Source organism: Petaurus breviceps, unplaced genomic scaffold (genome assembly GCF_028583685.1).
Source record: "Petaurus breviceps papuanus isolate PSGF00001 unplaced genomic scaffold, PetGlider_PUasm1.0 90165, whole genome shotgun sequence".
In the NCBI taxonomy this organism is placed as follows: domain Eukaryota; kingdom Metazoa; phylum Chordata; class Mammalia; order Diprotodontia; family Petauridae; genus Petaurus; species Petaurus breviceps.
Genome location: NW_027187189.1, coordinates 131,952 through 153,158, shown reverse-complemented (window position 1 = coordinate 153,158; position 21,207 = coordinate 131,952). Strand labels below are relative to the sequence as shown.

Genomic DNA, 21,207 nt, shown 5'->3' with positions numbered 1-21,207 from the left:
TTTTTGTATTCCCAATGCCTCACTCAGTTTCTATACAAAATAGGTACTTAACAAATGTTTGTTGAGTTGAATTTTAACTCCTTTCACAAGAGAAAAGGCCCTTCTGTCTCTTATTCACAGGTGAGGTGTGGGGGTAGGGAGCAGGGAAGAGGACTCCTAATTTATGATTTGTGTTTTTTTCCTTATGTAAGCCATCTCCCCTGTTGGTTCAGTAACTGGAACTTAATTCCATTTCTTTTTTTCTCAGTCAGATTCAGAGGAAGATGAACCTACAAAGAAGAAAACTGTTCTTCAGGTAATTGATCAATCTGAAATGATTTTTAGTGTTCTTCCCCACTTTCATGTTCTGTACTGGAAGTCCAGATTCTAGACCTAACAACATTTCACATGTTTGGCAGTTTCCAAATTAGGCAGGTAATTCTCAGTTTGGGGCAGGACTGATTGTTTTTTATGGATTTTTAGGTCCCTTGCTGCTGCCCTTCCTCCTCTGTATTATTGGGTTTGGTACTTTACCAATTCCTTTTTGCTTCTTCCAGAGGGAATAGGAGTAGAGAAAGGAGAGAAAACTCAAATAAATCTGTTTTTTGTACTTTTGTAACTCAGGTCCAAGGATTTTGTTGACAGGAGATAGAAGTGATTATCAAAGTGATTGTCAAGTGGTTTTGAATGACCTAATCTTTCTCTCTCCTTTTGGCTTATAAACTAAACAAAATTCTTTGTGTTCTGGAAGACTAGCAAGTTGAGGGATGATACAAAGTGAATTTGTTCTCTCCTATGAGGTTACTATAGAACAGAAAATCTAATTAGAGGCATAGAAGAGTTTTAGAATGAGAAAGGAACTTATAAGGACTTACTTAGTTTAACTTTTCTATTTTATAAATGAATTAGCTCAGATTGGGAGAGGTGGGTCAGCTAAGGTCACATAGTAATTTAGCCTAAACTAAAACCAAGGCTGGGGGATAGGAAAGAGGAAGAGAGAAATAGTAAATTCTCTGTTGCCTTCTAGGGGAAGTCTACTGTCAGTTGATTCTTGATTCTTCTCCTCCAAACTTTAGTTTTCAGTGTTTATCTAAATCACCTACTGTGCTCAGTATTTGTTGATACTAGGTTTGTTTCCTCCTGCCTAGTAAAAAACCTTTTAAATCAAAATGTCCAGTCGTATGCTCCATTAAGGAAGTGTGAGCCAGTCAGCTGGTTCACAGAAGGGCTGGTATGCTTCTGAGAGATGGTGTTGAGAACAAGAATGGAATGGTTGAGTGGGGAGGAAATTAAGCCAGGAGTGTGTGGGGAACTGGAAAGTTGAACAGCTTTTTAGCTCCTTTGGAGTCAAGTCATTATGGGACTTCATTATTTAGTGTGAAGTATTGTCTTATGAGGTATATTATGGAAAGAACAATGGGCTTGGAGTTGGAAGATTTGGGCTTAGGTTCCAGTTCTGTGGCTTACTCTCTGTGAAACTATAGGCAAGTCAATTCTCAGCCTCAGTTTCCAAATGTGAAATGAAAATAATGCTATTTCTGCCATCCACCCCAAAGAGATCAGGTGAGAATAACTTTAAAGCACTTTATCTGTACAAACACTACATGAATGTCAGTTGCTGATATTATTCAAATGTAAGTATAAGAACATACCAGATAGAAATGAGTTTTGGATTGCTCATTCCACTACTGTCTTTCAGAGTGTGGAAAATAAGGAGCTGACTATAGTTCTCTTTGTTTGATGCTTAGCATTATTAGACATTTCGATAATGGCTTTTTTTTTTTGTGTGATGATGTTCCACAGACTCCTAAATGGCAAGGGCTCTGCTCAGCTAATTGAATTCCTGATCTCAAGGCTTGAGGGAAGATGGGAAAATCTTCATCTTGTCTAAGTGTTTTCATCCTTTGGCAGGATGAATTTTTCTTGATGTAGGGTGGATTGGGCTCTTGGAAACAGGTAGGAATGGGCTTGTGCTGTTTGTTGCTCACAGATCAGGATTATCAGACTGAAGAAGAGACCGGGGCTGTTGAACTGACCTCAGCAGCACTAGAAGTGGTTTCAGGGTGTCATGGGCGGTATTGGCATAGCCTCCATATCATAATATATTTCTTGTTGCACTTTTTTTTACAATGTCTTCCCCTCTACCCTCCCACTATATATACACTGGGTGAGGTAGGCTTTACAGGTTCTTATCCCTCTTTTGAAAATGAGGAGACTGAGGCCCAGAGAAGTAAAATACTTTGCTCACAGTCATACAGCCATAAATGTCAGAGCTGGAGGCCCTTATTCCAAGACCATTGCATTTTCCACCGTATACAACTGCCTACCATAAACCAACATGGCTTCATGGAAGTCTTAGAGAGAATACTAGTAAGGTCACAAGTATTAGCTAAGAAGCGAGATGAGCCAGCAGAAATGTTAGCCTCTGGTGGCTCTGGTATGGAACCTTGGGACTGGAGGCTCAGAATCCTTGGGTGCCCTTTTAAAGATTGCTATTTGTTTCAGACTTCTGATGTTTAGCTGAGCCAGCCAGGTGAATGGTGATGTCTGTAGCCTGCTGAGCTTTATAACCTGAAGTTCTGATCCCTGAGGCAGGTTACTATGAAAAGAATCCTCTTGCCAGACTAATTAGTAGTTTTTGTAGGATCCAAAACTATAATTTTTGCCCACCCAGCCTATGTGAGCAAATGGAATTGTGGAGGGGGTGAACATAACTATGAGGAGAGTGTAAACAAGGAAAGAAGCCTTCATAAGGAGCCAAAGCCAGAAGCCAAAGGCTCAAACCTATCACAATCTACTGATCTCTTTCAGCATCACCAGACTGATTGTAAGCTGATTACCTTCTGACATGTTTCTTAGCCATGAAATGAAAAGGCCCACTCCTGAAACCCAAGAATTTTTTTTTCTCTTCTCCATGGTCAGCAGTGAGCATTCTTAATCCCTCTCTTATTGATCATAACATTTTGAGGAAATAAAAATAAGTAGTTCAATCAATCAGTCAATAAGCATTTATTAAACACTTACTATACTCCTGGCACTGTGCTCCAAAAAAGGTGGAGACTCATCGTCTAGGCAGTAGTATTTAAACTACCCCATTGCCTCTGAAACTCTCACCGTCATACATAAACCTTTCTTACCTTCTTAAAGTGCTTTTCTGTATATGATGCTGTCCTGGGAATTTCAGATTGAATCTTATCAAAAGCAGTTTGACATAGTAGAAAGAACCTTGTATTCAGAGCCAGCAGACCTAGGTTCAAATTAGAGCTGCTAAATGTACTGCTTGTGTGACCGTGGGCAAATCATTTTATTTCAGGGAGCCTTACTTGTCAGTGCCTGTGTGAAAAAGAGAGCAGATCATGCCATAACACTGTCTGCTTTAGAGGGTTGTTGTGAGGAAAATGTTTTGTAAACCTTAAAGTATCGTATAAATATATAAACTGTTGGATTTTTAGACAACTTTGCAGGCGTTCTTTGCTTACAGTATGTAAAACATGTGAAATAGTTACATTTTCGTGGAAGAGAAATCTAGATTTAAAGTAAGAAGTTGAGGGTGGGGAAGAACAGTTTATGGCTCATTCTAGTTTTTAGAAGAAAAAGTCAATTAAATTTAATTTTAAAATTCTGAACTTAGCAAATGTCAAATAAGATGGTTATTTCTGTGTACAAAACACAGAAGAAAAATAGGATTACAGAAGCAGCTGTGAATGTGCACTACATACAGCTTGCTTCTTCCTTCAAATATACAACAAATATAAAATATTTTCAGAACTGTTTTACTTATCTATGTTTCTTACTTTTGTTCTCTTTGCATTTTAAAAATGTTTTAATGACTTTTTTCTTTTTAATTTTTTTATTCACTTGGATAATACAGTCTGTAGTGATGCTTCCCTTTGCAAAAAAAGACAAAACCTTTGTTGTATGAAATATGCATATATTCATACTCAAGTGAAACATATCCCCATACTGGTAATGCCCCGAAATATGTCTCATTCTACCTTGAATTCATCATTTCACTTTCAGGAGGTGGGTAGTATATTATATCATTATTTCACTGTAATCATGGTTGATCGTTGCATTAATCAGAGTTCTTAAGTAAGTCTTCCATAGGTGGTATTGATTGTTTTTTTTACAATGTTGTTATTGTATAAACTAATGTCCAGATTTTGTTCATTCTGCTTAGAGATCTCCCTGTTTGTCTGAAACCGTATTTTTTGTCATTTCTTAAGGCCCAACAGTATTCCATTACATTCATATACCATAAATTTATTTGGCTGTTCCCCAGTTGATAGTCATTCCCTTAGTTTCCAGTTCCTTGCCGCTACAAAAAAGAACTGCTGTAAATATTTTTGTACACCTGAGTCTTTTTTTCCTTTGAAAGAAAACTCACCCTCTATAAATAATTGTTTAAAAAAATACCCTTCTTTAGCAAAGGTCATACCCCTTCTCAAGAATCATCATTGGCTTCTTATTTATTGCCTTTAAGATAAAATATAAACTCCTCATTTTGACATTTAAAACCGTTCACTATCAAGTATCTCTGATAAAAGTCTGACATTCAAGAAATGTATGGGGATCTTGTGTGTGTGTGTGTGTGTGTCCGTGTCTGTGTCCCCAATGGATAGGTGGTCAAAGGATATGAACAACAATAATTTCTAACTGTTAACCATATGAAAGATTGTTTCTGATCGGTAAAAATAAGAGAAATATAAATCAAAGCAACTCTTATCCAGCAAATTTGCAAAGATTAAAAAAGATGGGAATAGGTTGAAAGGACTATGGAAGGACAGACACAAAATACACTGTTGATAGAGCTTTGAATTGGTCTAACCTTTCTGGAAAGTACATTGTAATTATGCTAGGAAAGTGACTCAAGCGGCTATATCCTTTGAGTCAGAAATCCCATGGGTAGGCATATATACCAAGGTCAAAGATAGAAAGATTCCAAACTAATATGCTCGTAATAGCAAAGAATTGGAAACAGAATAGATGCCCATTCATCAGGGGAATAGCTAAACAAATTTTGGTATGTGAATGTGATAAAATCAGACTCAGATTAATACAATTACAGATGCTGCATTATAAGAAACAGTGAAAATGAAGAAAATAGAGAAGTGTGGGAAAACATGAACTAACACAAAGTGAGATAAGCAGAATCAGGTAAATAACATATAGAGACTACAACTGTGGGAGATGGAAAGAACCACCACCACAAAAATCAGAACTGAATGCTGATGAGCCCCAAGGAAGGGGTAAGAATGTGTCTTTAATTCTCTCACTTGATGACCTCATCAATTCCTATGGGTTAAAATCATTTCTGTGCAAAATCCTCCCCATTTTATATATCCAGTTCCAGAATCTCTCCTGGACTCCAGACCCACATCCTCAGTCCCAAATGTCCTTTTGGACATTTTATTGGTTGATTTAGGATGTTTATTGGCAAATGATAATGACAAGGAAAATGCGAGCTGCCTCTGTAGTGACGTCTGGTGCCAAGAATTCCCAAACCCCAAGTTTAGTTTGTCATGCCGCAACATGTTAGCTTCAGAAATAAGGAAGTGAAATGCCATGTAGGAGTGCTTTAGGGCATTGGTAGATATTATAGAAGGACCTGGTGAGGGCCACTGGCTGCTGCCCGGTATAGAATAGAGTGACATCTAGCTCTGGACAATAGCTACTGTTGATAAAAATGACCAAAGAATTATCCTGAGTGTGAACTTGAGTAATAAATCATTGAAGTCGAGAGAACTAATAGGTTCACTTTGCATCCTCCATCCTCTGCTCCAAATTGTCGAGGAAAACTGGGCAGCCATAGTTGCCAAAGTCTCAGCAAGTATCAGTCCAGGGTGAAAAAGTCAGCAATAACCTCTTGACTGAGTTATATTTAATCCAAACTTTGTTGTCTTTTAGTCTTCTCTTTCATTTGTTATTGTGGTCATTATTCATAATTTTCTTTTTGTTCACTTTGCTTTCTATCAGTTCATAAGCTATTACTTCCCATATTTCTGCATTCCTCGTCATTTTTTATGGCGCAGTATTATTCAGGTACCACGTTCATATACTATTCATATTACAACCATAATATTTATATACTACAATTTTTTCAGCATTTCCCAATATATGGATACCGACTTGATTGGCACTTTATTGCTACAGCAAAGAATTCCAGCCTGTCTTTCCAAGCTTACTTTATATTTTGCCTTCCTATAATCTCTATTTCAGCCAGACACCTTGCTGTTTCCTGAAGTCTGGATTCCTGTGTGCCTTTGCATGGGCTGTCTCACCTTTCTGTAGTATATTCCCTCCTCATCTCCACCTTTTAGAATCTTTACCTTCCTTTAAGGTTCGACTTGGGTTGGTCACTCCTTGGTGAAGTACTCTTTCCCTCTTCAAATTGTCTTTTGATTATTTAGCTGTATAAATGTTGTATATATGTTGTAAAATCCCTCTACTAGTAGAGTATAATTTTATGTGGGGTCAGGGATCATTTTTCATTTTATCTTATTTCCAGCATTTACATATTTCAATAGTACCTTGAAATAATTGGTGCTAAATAAATGGCTTGGCAGATTGTGTTGAATACTAATGGTTGGGGGTTCTGGAGAGATCACTTTTAGTAACATGAGTTAGAAATTAATCTGAACATTATTTGAGGAGGAAATTCTGTGAGTTTTCCTAGAATGAATTCATTGATGATGTGGGAATGGCTGGTATTACCACCTTTCATTGTTCTGTACTACCGTGTTTCCCCGATAATAAGACACTGTCTTATTAATTTTTTTTTTTTGGACAGAAAATCACCAGAGGGATTATTTTCAGGGGAGGGCTTATTTTAATGAACATTGACAGCAATTTTAATAAACAGGTAAATGGAATAAGCAAATCACTGGGGAAGAACAGGATGACACGCTCATTGCTGCAGCTCTGATTGGATGCAGCTTGGAGCGCGGCGTGTGTTTCACGGAGGGGGGCGGTGCATACAGAGGGTACCGTAATGTAGCGACAGTAGCAATCTCAATAGGGCTTATTATCGGGGGAGGGCTTATTTTAGAGGAATCTTACACAGTAAGGGGAGGGCTTATTTTCGGGATAGATCTTATTATCGGGGAAACACGGTATTAAAGAATCCTGAACTAGGAGTCAGGGGATTTGGGGTCTAGTCCTACCTTGTAGTCTTGGGATCTTGGACAAGTTTTTTATCTGTAAAATGGGAACTATAGGGCATGAAATGTCTCCTTTAGAGTGTTGTGACAAAAGTGCTGTAAAACCTTAAAGAAATGAATTGTGATAATGAGAATTAGGGCTGGTGTTGACAAAACCATCTGCCCATGTGGGAATTGACCAGCTTTCACCACCATGAACATAAATAGTAAGCAGTGGAAACTACTTTTCTGTTGAACAGCTAACTATATGCTTCTTCCTTCTTTAATCTTGACCTAAAAGAGTCAATCACCACTTGGTTGGGCATTTCTCTTAATTGTGAGGAGGTGGAAGAGAGAGAAGAAGGCAGTGACGTTATTCTAATTCCCTTTCTGACATCAGGACCTTTAGGTCTTGGGTCAGGCAGAACACTGAGGAAGTAGATTCCAAGAGATTTCCATGGGTAATGGAACAGTGACTGGAATGGTGTAGTTGCAAACTGACTAGGGTTTTGTTTTTGTTTTTGTTTTGCTTTTTGGAGTGGAGGAAGGCAGGGCAATTGGGGTTAAGTGACTTGCCCAAGGTCACAGGGCTAGTACGTGTTAAGTGTCTGAGGCTGGATTTGAACTCAGGTCCTCCTGACTCCAGGGCCAGTGCTCTATTCACTGCGCCACCTAGCTGCTCCATCAAACTGACTAGTTAATTGCTTACTTGCCTAATATAACCAAGCTGTTTATAATCTTCTGAGCACACAGCTAGGTTTGAAAAAAATTTATTTTTGCTATCAGCATATATATTGTCTCTTTTATATTCAATCCTTTGCCCAAGGAAACGTTTTTAGGGAAAAAGGATGTTCCCAAGTTAATGGAAGGAAAGAAAAGAAATGCACCCCTAGCATACAGACAAGACAGTTGATTCCCTCTAGTCATCTCATCCAGTCTTGGCTGAATGAGGGTTTAAGGAGCATATAATTCAGCACAGGAATATTGGTCTAGAACATTTCCTAGTGGGAGGAGTGTGGGTCTGGATCAGGAAAAAAAGGAACAGAAACATACATATATACATACACATACATATATATGGTTGAGGGGAGTAGAGAGGGAAATCACTCCTGTTTATAGGATGTACCAAAATTTTGTAGAAAAACTTGACACTTGGAAGAAGAGGCTAGGATTGGGACATAATTTGTTGAGGGAACAAAAAATGAGGCCTGCTTGATTTTATAATGTTGGACTTCTTATTGTTGATGATAATAATTATGAACTAACTGAAAATACAAAGTCTCACTTGTCTCATTTCTCTCCTGGTTCACTAGGGATCTGGTGAAGGGACAGGTTTATCAGCTTTGCTTCCCCAACCCAAAAACCTGACTACAAAAGAGACTAACCGATTGCTCCTGCCCTACGCTTTCTCTCGAAAACCCACTGATGGCTCTTCCGACACCAAGCTCTCCAAACCATCCCCCAAGACCAAATCTGCTTCTTCTACTTCCTCCTCTGCCCCTGTTGTGGGTGCCACCACTACTACCCCATCACCCTCAGCCATCAAAGCAGCTGCTAAGAGTGCTGCCCTCCAGGTGACAAAGCAGATCACACAAGAGGAGGATGACAGTGATGAGGAAGTAGCCCCTGAGAACTTCTTCTCCCTTCCAGACAAGGCTGAGCCTCCTGGAGCTGAGCCATACCCTTATCCTGTCCCTGCTGCTTCTGAAGAGCCACCCCCAGGCACAGAGCCAGATCCCACTTTTCAGGACGATGCAGCCAATGCTCCCCTTGAATTCAAGATGGTGGCTGGCTCAAGTGGGGCTCCCTGGGTACCTAAGCCTGGGGAGGACTACAGCAGTCAGCCCTACAACCAGTTTCCTACATATGGTGATGCTAATGCCACTGGTGTTTACTATCAGGTAGGTGAAAAGTGTAAAGGGATGACCTGGGACAGTTACATAGAGTGTTAAGAGATTTGAGGCTGTATTCAAGTTCCCTGCTTTGATGTTTTATGTTACTTTGGCTGAATCAAACCTTTCTGGTTCTGTTTTACTGTATTTATCAGACCATAATAAATATGATAAAAAAAATTCAGGGTAACATTGGCTAAAATTTGCTCCATGTCCTAAAGTCTCATAACTAGTGAGACACATAACCATATACTGAGCATTTCCACTGTTTTAGATGCAGGGCTCAATACCAACATCTTGGGTTAGATCTAGAGGCAGACAAAGATAAGATTCTTTGCCTTTTTATAGTTCCCAGATAAATAACGGAGATGGATATGCTTCTAAATGTGGACAAATAATGGTAAGTAGGCAGAACTCCAGTCACTATACAGAAGTAGAAGTCAGGGCAGTTAGTGCATAAAAGAGGGGTTGGAAAGGATGGCAGGCAGCATAGTATGCTGAGATTTAGAATAGTCTGTGTTAATTGTGCCTGGTTTCTGGATAGATTCTGAGAAGAATAATGCTCTAATATTGGGAAAAATCAGGAATTATTTTTCAAGATACACCAAAATTTTGAAAAGATGTTTCCATTTCAATTACATTTTAATTCTTAAATCTTGGATGCAACATATAGCTTGATGAGTAGAAGTCATACCATTCCCTCTTTCTCCAAGAATGTTAAGAAAAATTAGATTGTAGGTGTAAAAACGTTTTTTGTCTCTTTGGCAAAAAAGTATCTAAGTCCGAAGTAATAGAGGGTTATGCCAAGTTTTGTGCAAAGGGTTAGAATTACAAAAAAGTAAAGATAATCCTTGCCCTCAAGGAGCCTACATACTAATAGGAAGAGACTATATAGGGGAGTGGTCATAAAGTAGAATTTTGTATTCAAAAATGTGTCTTCTTTACAATAGGAATAGGAACCTAAACCTATGGTTTATTGGTATAGGTGACTTATAAGTGAGGAAACTCCTATAGAGAGCTGCCAGTAGATGTTGGAGGTGGAACTTAAACCCAGATATCCCTGGCTTAGAGGAGGGCTCTTTATCTGTTATTCCAAGCAGACTTTCATTAGTGGATTTTTTTTCTTTTTTTTTTCCTTTTTGGAGGGGGAATGTTGGGCAATTGGGGTTAAATGACTGGCCCAAGGTCACATGGCTAGTAAGTGTTAAGTGTCAGAGGCCACATTTGAACTCAGGTCCTTCTGACTCTAAGGTAGTTACTCTATTCACTTTGTCACCTATCTGCCCTTTTTTTTTTTTTATCATACTAGGGAAGCCTCCTATTGAAAGTCAGTATATTGTAGATACTTTTGTAAAGTGAAGAATCATCTACCAATTTTGTCTTGTATACATCTTCATTTTCATGGTTTTTGTTTGCTTATAATGAAATGCACCTCTACATTATTGAACCTCATTTTCTATTCAGCTTTTGGTTTTTGGACCATTTGTCCAGGAATGGAGGCTAGGGATGGAGTAGGAGTTAAGAAATTCCAGGTGCAGGAGAGAGAGCAGCTCATGAGAACTGTGACTCTCCAGCTTGGCCAGGCCAGAACAATTCCTTTCTCTTTTCTTTTTTTGTGGGATAGCACTAGTCTGGTATACACTCCTTGAAGGAGGACCACTGAATTACCCAACTCTCTGACTTGTGGAATGGCCAGAGGGCTGGGCCAGAATTCAAATTGTAAGCTATAATAGAGTAGCTGTGTGGTACAGTGAATAGAGTGCCAGGCCTACAGTCAGGAAGATTCATCTTCCAGAGTTTAAATCCACCCTCAGACACTTATTAACTGTGTGACCTTGGACAAGTCACTTAACTGTTTTCCTCAGTTTCTTCATCTGTAAAATGAGAGAAGGAAATGGCAAGCCATTCCAGTATCTCTGCTAAGAAAATCTTAAAGGAAGTCATAGGGAGTTGGACAGGACTGAAATAACTGAACAATAAAAACACTTAATAACTGGTTAGTCATAGGCAAGCCATTTAACCTCTACAAAACTTAGGCAACTCCAAGACCAATGTGCTAAAGTATAGACTGGTTTTTATTTGTGGTGGTAGAAGGAATTTTCGTGCCTAAATCACAGATTCTTATCAATTATGAACAACCAGAATATTGATTTGTTTTCTAAATATTGGTTTGTTTTGTGTCTGAGGCACCATTTCCTAACATTCTTTTGTCACAGGACTACATAGAGAGAAGAAAAAGGATGAGTATTGGATTACTCTGAGCTTTTTAGAATGAAAGGTTCTCTGGGCATGTCTTCCAACTCTTCATCTTCAACTTCTGCGGTCTAGTGAGTCATCTCATAAGGAATAGAATTAAGGAAACAGTAATCTAGAGGGCCAGGAAAGACCTAAGTCCTATTGTGACTGTTGAACTACTCTCAGTAATATTTTAAAGATCATGAGAACAGCAAAGCTACTGCCGGTCTAGAGAAAGGGAAGTGTCCCAGTTTAAGAAAAAGGAAGAATCTGCAAACTCTGGGCCAGTGAACTTAACTTCAGTTTCTTGTAAAAATCAAGAATGAATTATTAAAAATAAGGTTAGAGTACATCTAGAAAAATAAATAATTACAAAAGTCATGGTGACTTCATCAAGGATAGGTTATGCTAGGCTAGCCTTAGTTCTTTTTCTGTCAGGGTTACTAAAGGGATAATGATATAGGTAGAGTTACTTAGATTTTCAGCAAAGCACTTCATAAAGCATCTTATGCTATTCTTATGTAAAAGATGGAGAGGTAAAAGCTAGATGAAAGTATAATTTGGTAGATTTAGAATTTATTGAATGGCTGTAGTCTAGAAGACTAGTCATTAATGATTTCATGTCAGCTTGGCAGGTGGTATCCAGTGGAAATTCTAGGGGTCTTTGGTCTCTGCTATTAACATTTGTGTCAGAGTTGGATAAAGTCATAGATTAATCAGTCAGCAAGTATGTAGTAAATACTATGTGATGGGCACTGTGCTAGGTACTAGGTATGCAAATACAGAAGGGAAATTTTATGCTTATCCAATTTTCAGATGATACAACGCTGGGATAGGTAATGCCCTGGATGACAGGATCCAAAAAGATCTTCATAGGCTAGAAATTTTGGCTGAATTAAGATGACATTCAGTAGCGATAAATGTAAAGTCTTATATTTGGGTTTAAGAATTAACTTTATAGGGGTGGCCAGGTAGCACAGTGAGAGGTAGTGCCAGGTAGCACAAGAGCACCGGCCCCAGTGTCGGGATGACCTGGGGAATCGAATCCAGGCTCAGACACTTAGCACCCACCCAGAAACACCTGGCCGTGTAACCTTGAGCAAGTTACTTAACCCCAATTGCTTAAAAAAAAAAAAATGAATTAACTTTATAAATACTAGATATCAAAGGCAGAGTTAACAATTTGTCATGAAAAAAGATTTGGGGGTTTTAATGAGTTTCATACTCAATGTGAGTTGACTGCATATTGTGGCATCCAGAAAAGCAGATTTGATCTTGAGCTATAGTAAAGGCATAGTGTCCAGGACCAGGAAGGAGTTAGATGGTTCCACTATATCCTATCCTGGTCAGGCCACAACTATAGTTCATTTCTGGGGGCCACAGTTTAGGAAGGATGTTGAAAGTTAGAAAATATCCAGGAAGGGCAACAAAGATTTGAGTCCATTATGCATGATAATCATTTAAAGGAAGTGTAGGTGTTTAGTTTGAAGAAGAGAAGGCTCAGGGAGAACATGATAGCTGTCTTCAGGTATTTGAAGGGCTGCTGTGTAGAAGAGAGATTAAAGTAGTTTGGTTTGGATTCAGAGGACAGAGCTAGGAACAATGGATGGAAGTTCTAAAGAGGCAGCTTTAGATTTAATGTAAAGGGGCGGCTAGGTGGCGCAAAGAGTAGAGCACCGGCCCTGGAGTCAGGAGGACTTGAGTTCCAATCCGGCCTCATTCACTTAACACAAAAACTAGCCGTGGGCCCTTGGGCAAGTCACTTAACCCCAATTGCCCTCCCCCCCAAAAAAAAGCAAAAAAAAAAAATTAAAAAATAGATCTAATGTAAAGAAATACTTGCTAACTTTAGAGCTTTCAGTAAGTGGAATGGGCTACCCCAGGATGTAGTGAGTTCCCTGTTCTTTTTGTATGTATTTTAGTAGAGGCTAAGTGATTGCTTGTCAGGTGTTGCATAGTAGGGATTAATTTCTGGGCATGGGTTGAACTAGATAGCCTCTGAAGTCCCTTTCAATTCTAAAAATCCTTGCTATTTATCTGATGACATTCTGCTAATAGGAGCTGAGTGTTAACGAGTATTTCTGAAAGGAATATCAGGATGGTTTAATGGGGAAAGTGCTGGATTTGAATTCAGAAGACTTCTCTTCAGATCCTCGCTCTGTTACTTTGAATAAAACACTTGACCGTGCTACAAATCTGGTTCTCCAAAAGTAAATTGATGAGGTTGTGACTGTACCAGGTGTCAGACCTGCAGCCTACGACACTGAGTGTAGCCAGAAATACAATAAAACATAAATAGTGTCAGTATGTGGCTCTCTGAGTCTGTGTGTGGCCAGCAGGGATCCTTCTATGCACTTTACTTACCCTCCTCGCCCCCTTTTTCTATCTCAGTTTAACATCACTGCTCTAGATAACTTCCAAGTTCTATCAGGTTGATATTCTGTGAAAATATGGTTAAAATAAGATAATCATTACTTTAATTCCCTATTCTTGAAATTTATTGGTTCCTTTGTATAGAGATCTAAAGGAATATAGTGAATTTGTTATAAAACAAGTTGTTTCCAAGATGTTGGTATTTACTGCCTTTGTGTTTTCTCTTTCCCCCTTGAAATGCCTTGTAGACCCTCTCTTTGTACACACCTTCTTATTTTTTCTCTCTTTGACTTTCCCATAGTACTTTGCTGAGGTCTTTCCTTCCTATATATCACTTTCTGCCTTGCATTCTTGTTATTTGTGTATATGTTTTCTCTCTCCCTCATCATCTTTGTAAAGATAAAGGCTGTAAAGGTTGATGTCTTTTTTGATCTTTGTATCCAAATGCTTGGCACAGTGCTTTCCACATATTAGGTGCTTAATAAATGTTTGAATTAAATCGCATTTATTCTGGCTTTAGGATTATTACAGTAGTGGCTACTACCCTGAGTCTGATCCAGCCTTAGCTCCCCCCCAGGAGATTACCCCAGACGCCTCTTTCATTGATGATGAAGCGGTAAGTTAACATACTACTTTTATCAATTTTGACTGAAGGACCCCATTCCTGGGGTCAGAAAACAGGCTAAAAGAGATTTGGGTTTCTTAGCTAATTTGTGTTACAGAAACCTGTTTTCCCAAGTTGTGTTTTTTAGGCCATTTGAAGTGCTACTTCCTTTAGGAAGCTTTCCTTAGGCCTTCATAGCCCTAGCATTTAATACTTTCATTAAAAAGTGATATTTATCCTCTCTCCACCAATAACTTATAACAGCCCCTTGATGCTTTTGTAGTAGACCTTCACAAGTTACTATAGCTAAAAAAATGATCTGCTAGGGACCAGTTGCTAGTGATGAATATCTGAGCACTTTGCCAATCTATTACTTGGGTTAAGGCACGGAGTCCATCCTGAGGTGCTTAGTACAATTTCTCAAACAAGGAAATTGTGAACTTCTGGGGATAGTTGTGAAATTTCTGGGACTGTGGAAACTAAAGTTACTTCTTTACATAGAAGTTTTTTTTTAAATTCTCTTCTCTCCCTTTTATCTTTTCATATCTAAAGTTCCTCTAGTTACTCCATTGAGTTATGTGCTCACCTTTTCCAATGTTACCATCTTCATGATTATGTTTGTTATGATTGTGATTATATCCAAATAATTCCCTTTTCAAAAGCAGGCAGAAGTTGGGGCCGCTAGGTGGTGCAGTGAATAGAGCAATGGCCCTGGAGTCAGGAGGACCTGAGTTCAAATCCAGTTCCAGACACTTAACACAAAACTAACCATGTGACCTTGGGCAAGACACTTAATCCCAATTGCCCTACCTTCCCCCCTCCGAAAAGAAAAGAATAATCCAAAAGCAGGCAGAAGTTATCTTAGTGGTCTCATTGGTGATTGGACTACATATTTGGATCCAGCTCAGGTTTTTGGTAATTTGAGCTATTTATCTGCCCTCATGCCCCAAAACTCCCTTTCATGCCCTAAGTAGGTAACTTTTATTTAAGCATATAACTAGTATTTTTCTGGAAAGACAACAAATAGCAGTTATTAGAACCATAGCCAAGTTTCCTGAGATCCTTTGCCTAGTCTCTTTTGCAAAGGTTTTCTCTCACAACCCTTACTCAACTCACTATCTTTTCCTTCTCTCCTGTATACTTTTCATGTGTGGTAACCTGGCTTAGTAAGACTAAATGAGTTAAAAAAAAAAAAAAAACTAGACAGAATTGTGTAGAAACAACCTTCATTAAAGGAATCCTGAAAATGTTATGTCAGGTGTTTTTAGATGAAATATAAATTGGATGTAACTGACCCTGTGCGGACTTTCACATATTTGAATCTAACTCTCAACCATCCTTGTGCTGGATCTAGGAGGACTTCCTGAACTAGATAGCACATCAGATGAAAATGAAAGGAGGAGAGGTATGACAGCTGACAGAGGGTATATTATGTGGAGGCAACATTTAGGGTAAAACTTACTGAGAATCCAAGTGGTCCAAATTATCCTGCCTTCCACCCTTTGTCTCACCCTCCTTTACAGGCTCTTTGTGACTTTTCTAATTTATATTCTTTCCTAGTTCAAGCGACTTCAGGGCAAGAGGAACCGAGGAAGGGAGGAGATTAACTTTGTGGAGATTAAAGGGGATGACCAGCTCAGCGGGGCCCAGCAGTGGATGACCAAGTCCTTGACAGAAGAAAAAACCATGAAATCATTCAGCAAGGTAGAATGGAAGGGGCTGGTGGGCAGCCCTAGGAGCTGTGTGAAACAGCTAGTCTTCCTCTCCCTCCGTCCAACCCCCATGGGGAGAAAAAAGGGAAAAGCAAACTCATGTAGCAAGTATGCATACTTGTTTAGAGCACATTGGCTAAGTCCAAAATGTGTCTCATTCTATATCTTGTTTGAGTTGATCCCCTTTTTGTCAGGAGGGTGGGTAGTATACTTCATCGTGGGTGTTCAGGAATCTTAGCTGGTGATTACATTAACCAGAGTTCTTAACTTCTTCAAAGTTGTTGTTCTTTATACTATTGTATAAGTTGTTCTCCCTCTGCTCATTTCACTTTGCATCAATTTTTAAATAAAAATTGTCCCAGGATTCTCTGAAAACATACTTTTCATAACTTTGTATGGCACAATACTATTCCATTACATTCACATACCACAATTTGTTCAGCCCTTCCCCAGTTGATGAACACTCCCATAGCTTCTATTTCTTTGCTACTACCAAATGAACCTTTTTTTGTACATAGGGGTCATTTCCCTCTTTCTTTGATATCTTTGGGGTATTGGGAACAGTTTCAGAAATGTTTCCTTTTCCTATGTGTTCCCTTGTTTTCACAGAACTTTTAGCAGACAACTGTTTACCTTTAGTACTTTAGAAAGAACTGAAAAGAACTATAATAATGATAGTGTGTATTAAATATTTGAACTCATGTTCTAATGTGTTCTGTTGTTGATAAGAGAGCAGTGTGCTCCAACCTAGGTTACAATTGTAGGACAGTGTTATAGATTTTCTGTTCCTCCCCAAATATCCCTCAGCCCATGTTGACATCCTTCTTTCTACCCTGTTGAATCAATCTAATGCAGAGCTCCCTTTAGATGTGGTCACAGTTGCTAAGTTGCTGACTTCTATATATGTGTGCCTTTTCCTCCTGTCTGTCCTTATCTTCTTCTTCCCTCCATAATTGGAGCAAGCTTTGTGTTGTCCTTGCCCCTTCCTTTCTATCGACCCAGCCCTGTCTGTGCCAATTTTCATCATTGGGAGTAGGAGTAATCCCTGTACTCCACAATGTGCAGCATCAGATTTAGGTATTTATGATCTAACATGGAAAGAGAAAAATATTAGAAGCCCTGCATTAGCATAGCAGTGATGAGATTAAGGCCATAAGCTTTATTTCCCTCCAGGTTGTGTTGACGCGGGCACAGTTTTTCAGTGAAAATGTATTAAGTGCCTACTGTGGGGATACACAGAAAGGCAACAGACAGTCCCTGCTTTCAAGGGTCTCGCAGTCTAACGGAGGGCGCGGTGTGCGGACAAGCGAGCTATCTACACGGCATAAATTGGAAATGACGGGGAAGGCACAGGTGGCCACGTTAGCCTTAGCCGTCTGGTTTTCATTTGAATTCCCCAGGTCACATTAAGCAAGAGGGCATAGTTAGAGCAGCATAAATCTAGCATCATTTACTGAAAATAAAACAAAAAAGGCACATCCACTGATGACAGGTCAGTAGTATCATTTTTATTACAAAGGAGAACATTATTGTTTACAGTATAAAAAAGAAATAACCAACAATTCCTGCCCTCAGTGAGTTTATTGCTAAATCTGATTTTGTTATTGTTACATGAAGCTTCATTAGTAACTAGGAAGAACCCCCCAGTTCTCTGGGTGGACCCTGTGTGGAAGATTTGTAGGAGCTCATGGAGGTGGAGGGATAGTGAGATGGACAGAGCAGCTATAGTTGTGGGAGTGGCAAATTCAGAGAAGCGGTTGACTTTCACATGATGGAACTGGAGAGACTTCCCAAAGGAAGGGCAATTCCAAGGGCAGATTGAATGATGAGAGAGCCTAGTGATCCAGAGGGCAAGAGAATCTTCCAGGTTTGTGACCAGGAGAAAAGATAACTGGTAAAGGAGCTTTGGGTTGGAAATAAGTGTCAGGCAGCTTGGAGCTGGGTGAGGAAGGCTGTCCAAGAAGACTTCAGTATGCTGACAGCAATTTAGGAGAGAGGAGGCCTCTGTCTTTGAGAAGTCTGACATACTAGCAATATGGCATGTACATCTCCAGCAATTGTGCCTAGTGAGCTTGAACTTTCTACCCAGTGGTCTGATCTCTTTGTTTTTAAAAATAAACAGCTTTAGACCTGAGTTTTCAGCTGATTTTCTTCCGAAGAGCTACAACCAAATAATTTCTCAAATGTGTATTCTGAATTTTTTCTTGTTCTTACCACTAGCCCTGAATATCGGGGAACCTTTGGACCTGTCTGCCTTCCCAGACTAACAGTTTCTTTCTTTACCTTACAGAAGAAGGGTGAGCAGCCAACAGGCCAGCAGAGGCGAAAACACCAAATCACATATCTGATTCATCAGGTGAGCCAGGGCAAGGACCTTAGCCTCCCCACTCATGTAGCTTTTGGACACTATTTGAAGTCTGAAATCTGGTTCTGTAGAGGGAAGTTGCTTGAAATGTGGCCATCGTTGATTGCTGAATTAATTTCCAGCTATGCCACTAGGTGGCAATAGTTTCCTTTGTCACCCCATTTTTAACCTCCAGAAGAGATCCTGTATAGGTAAGTGCTTTGTTTTATGCAAGCCTTTTTCTAAAAGATTCCCTTATAGGATTTCATAAACTAAATGACTGTTCCTCGTAATTGATTTCCCAAAATTCAGTTTCTATCCAAAGTTTCAGAAGTATATTTAGTGCATAAAAAGTGAATTCTGGGGGCAGCCAGGTGGCAAAGTGAATAGCTCTGGAGTCAGGAAGACTTGAGTTCAAATGCAACCTCAGATACGTGACATGCTTAGTAGCTGTGTGACCTTGGGAAAGTCACTTTACCCCAATTGCATTGCCTTCCCCCCTCTAAAAAAAAAGAGTAAAAAAAAGTTAACTATGCTTTAACACTCTAGTCGCCTCAGGACCAGAGGAAAGCAGTAACAGAGGTAAATCTGATAAAGCAAATAACCTTAAATTTCTCTGTGGTTTTGGGATGTCTTTGTTTTTGTTTTGAATGTGACTTTATAGCAACTCTTGAACATTTGCATACCTAGAAGTAGCTCATTTACATATCATTTTCTCTGAAAACATCCCTTAGAGGGTAGCTATTACAAAATTTCAGTGGTCACATGATTCCTAAATGAATGAAAATCCTGTCTCTTAAAAAACAAAATTCTGTCACTTCCAGAAAAAGTAAGAGTCAGACAGTTAGACTTTTCCTTTTTTTTGGAGGGGGAGGGAGAATTCTTCTTAGATGGGTGAGTGATGCTATTCATGTCTAGAAGGAAGCAAGGAGCAGTTGGACCAGGGGACAAGTGGGGAAAGTAAATACTCAGTATTGTTATGATTAGTCATAATTCATATTAGATAGCATTTAAGTCCACTAGTAAACCATTTCAGCACCCCCACCCAAAACATGGTTTTCCCATCTACTTCAGCATGTAGAGATCTGGGCTTTGGATTGTTATCACAGTAGGAAAATTTGGGATAAGATATTTCCCAGGGGCAAGAAGAAAAACTTTAAGTACACTAAATCTTTTCCTAAAATTTCCTCCCTGACTCTTTAGGCTAAGGAGCGAGAGTTGGAGCTGAAGAATACCTGGTCAGAGAACAAGCTCAGCCGCCGGCAGACCCAAGCCAAATATGGATTCTAGGCTTCTGGAACTGATTTCCTCAAGGATCCCATCTTCCCCTTTACCTAGTACCAGGTGGCCTGGCCCTGCCCTTCCCTGCTAACACCCTTGGGAGCTCCAGCAGCTCTAAGTCCAGGACCTTTTACCCTAGGGCCCCAGCCAATCACCTCCTTGAGAAAGAACACATTGGATTTCATTTTCTTAATAAAACTTAGAAAATGCAGCTTCCATATCTCTTGGGGCCGACAAAGACTCCCGAGTGACTCTTCCAGAAACAACTGTTGAATTCTAGGTGGGGAACTTGGCTCCCTAACAGGGTGAAATGACTGGTTGAATTCTGGATTTTGTTTTTGTTTTTTGTTTTTTTGTTTTTGTTTTTTTAAACAAAAACAAAGATGTCTGTTGAAATAAAACATCCATCCTGACAGAAGCTGCCTACCCTGCACCCTTCCTCCTCCTCTGGTGTGGTTTCCTTTCTCTGAACCACACCTCTTTATTTGTTGTTCTTTGCCCCTAATTTGTACCTTGTTTAAAGTACTCTGTGATCACTTCCTGGGTTGCCTTATTGATTGCTTGTCTTTTGGCCCTGCCACCTAAGGAGAATTTTGGTGGTTGAGAGAAGGTTCAAGTTGGGGTCACGGAGCATAGCTTCCTGTTTGCCATTCCAAACCTGCAACCTGAGAGGTTAAATATAAAGAAAGGGTTTGAATCCTGGGAGTAGGTGAAATGTTGGACTTTCTAATGATTAAAACGAGCATTGATGGTTTTTAGTCTGGGGCCAATTTGAAAACTGCTTGGAGGCAGGAGGCTGGACCAAGTGACCTTGGAGGTTCTTTCATACTTGTAGTTTATGATTTCCCAACCCTGAAAGGAACACAGTAGGTAGGTCCTTGGACTCCATCTTGCTTCCTGCTAGAGCAGTAAATTGTGGGAGTATTAGCAATGCCTTAAGTACTGGCTATGTTACGAGCTCTGTCCTTGGTGCTGGGAAGTAGATAAATTATGCAGCCCTGGGATGTTTAGTTAGTATACAACAACATTCAGTTTTGTATAGTGCAAGCTATGTGTATACATAAATACTTGAGGGGACTTGTCTTCATTAAGTATAGAGGAGAGTTTCATTTATAGGAAAACCATGGGCTTATCTGAAATCTGACCTACTTCTGGTTGGAGCCAGACAGGTTCATGTGGTCCACAAGGAGCACTCAGGCTCTCTACCTAACAGTCCATCCATGTAGAGTATACAATCCCTATGCATGAAGGCAGCAGTGACTGGGCAGCAAGGGCTGATGCACTGGGTCTATAAAACATGTAGCAGATTTACAGGCCCGAAGAGCACAAAGTGACTCATTTGTTAGTAGAAGCCTCCAAAATTAGATGGTATTGCCCACCTCCAATTCTTTTTTGTACCTCATACATTATAGACTTGACCAAACAAGGGCCTTGATTCCTGAGATTTCACTCCAGGCGGCAACTTGGAGTAGTGGGAGGAACCCTGGATAGGGCGTCAGGGACCTGGGTTTAAGTCCTGGCTCTGTCACGTAAGGTGATCTCCCAGTTCCCTAGCATTTTACATACGGTTTTTCATTATTCTCATTTCACAGATGAACAAATATACTGAAAGGTGAAGAGACTTGCTTTGAGAAGTAAAGGCTGTTGA

The 21,207-nt window shown here is 39.6% G+C and overlaps 1 protein-coding gene across 1 annotated transcript in view; it reads left to right on the top strand.

Moving 5' to 3' along the window:
- Positions 1 to 20,095, top strand: part of PRCC (proline rich mitotic checkpoint control factor) — a 37,617-nt gene extending 17,522 nt beyond the window's left edge. The window contains exons 3-8 of the mRNA XM_069107557.1: positions 248 to 295; positions 8,432 to 9,019; positions 14,139 to 14,234; positions 15,783 to 15,926; positions 18,225 to 18,290; positions 19,482 to 20,095. Of these exons, the coding sequence (XP_068963658.1) occupies positions 248 to 295; positions 8,432 to 9,019; positions 14,139 to 14,234; positions 15,783 to 15,926; positions 18,225 to 18,290; positions 19,482 to 19,568 (1,029 nt within the window). The 3' untranslated portion in view covers positions 19,569 to 20,095. The remainder of the gene's footprint in view (positions 1 to 247; positions 296 to 8,431; positions 9,020 to 14,138; positions 14,235 to 15,782; positions 15,927 to 18,224; positions 18,291 to 19,481) is intronic.
- The last annotated feature ends 1,112 nt before the right edge of the window (positions 20,096 to 21,207 follow it).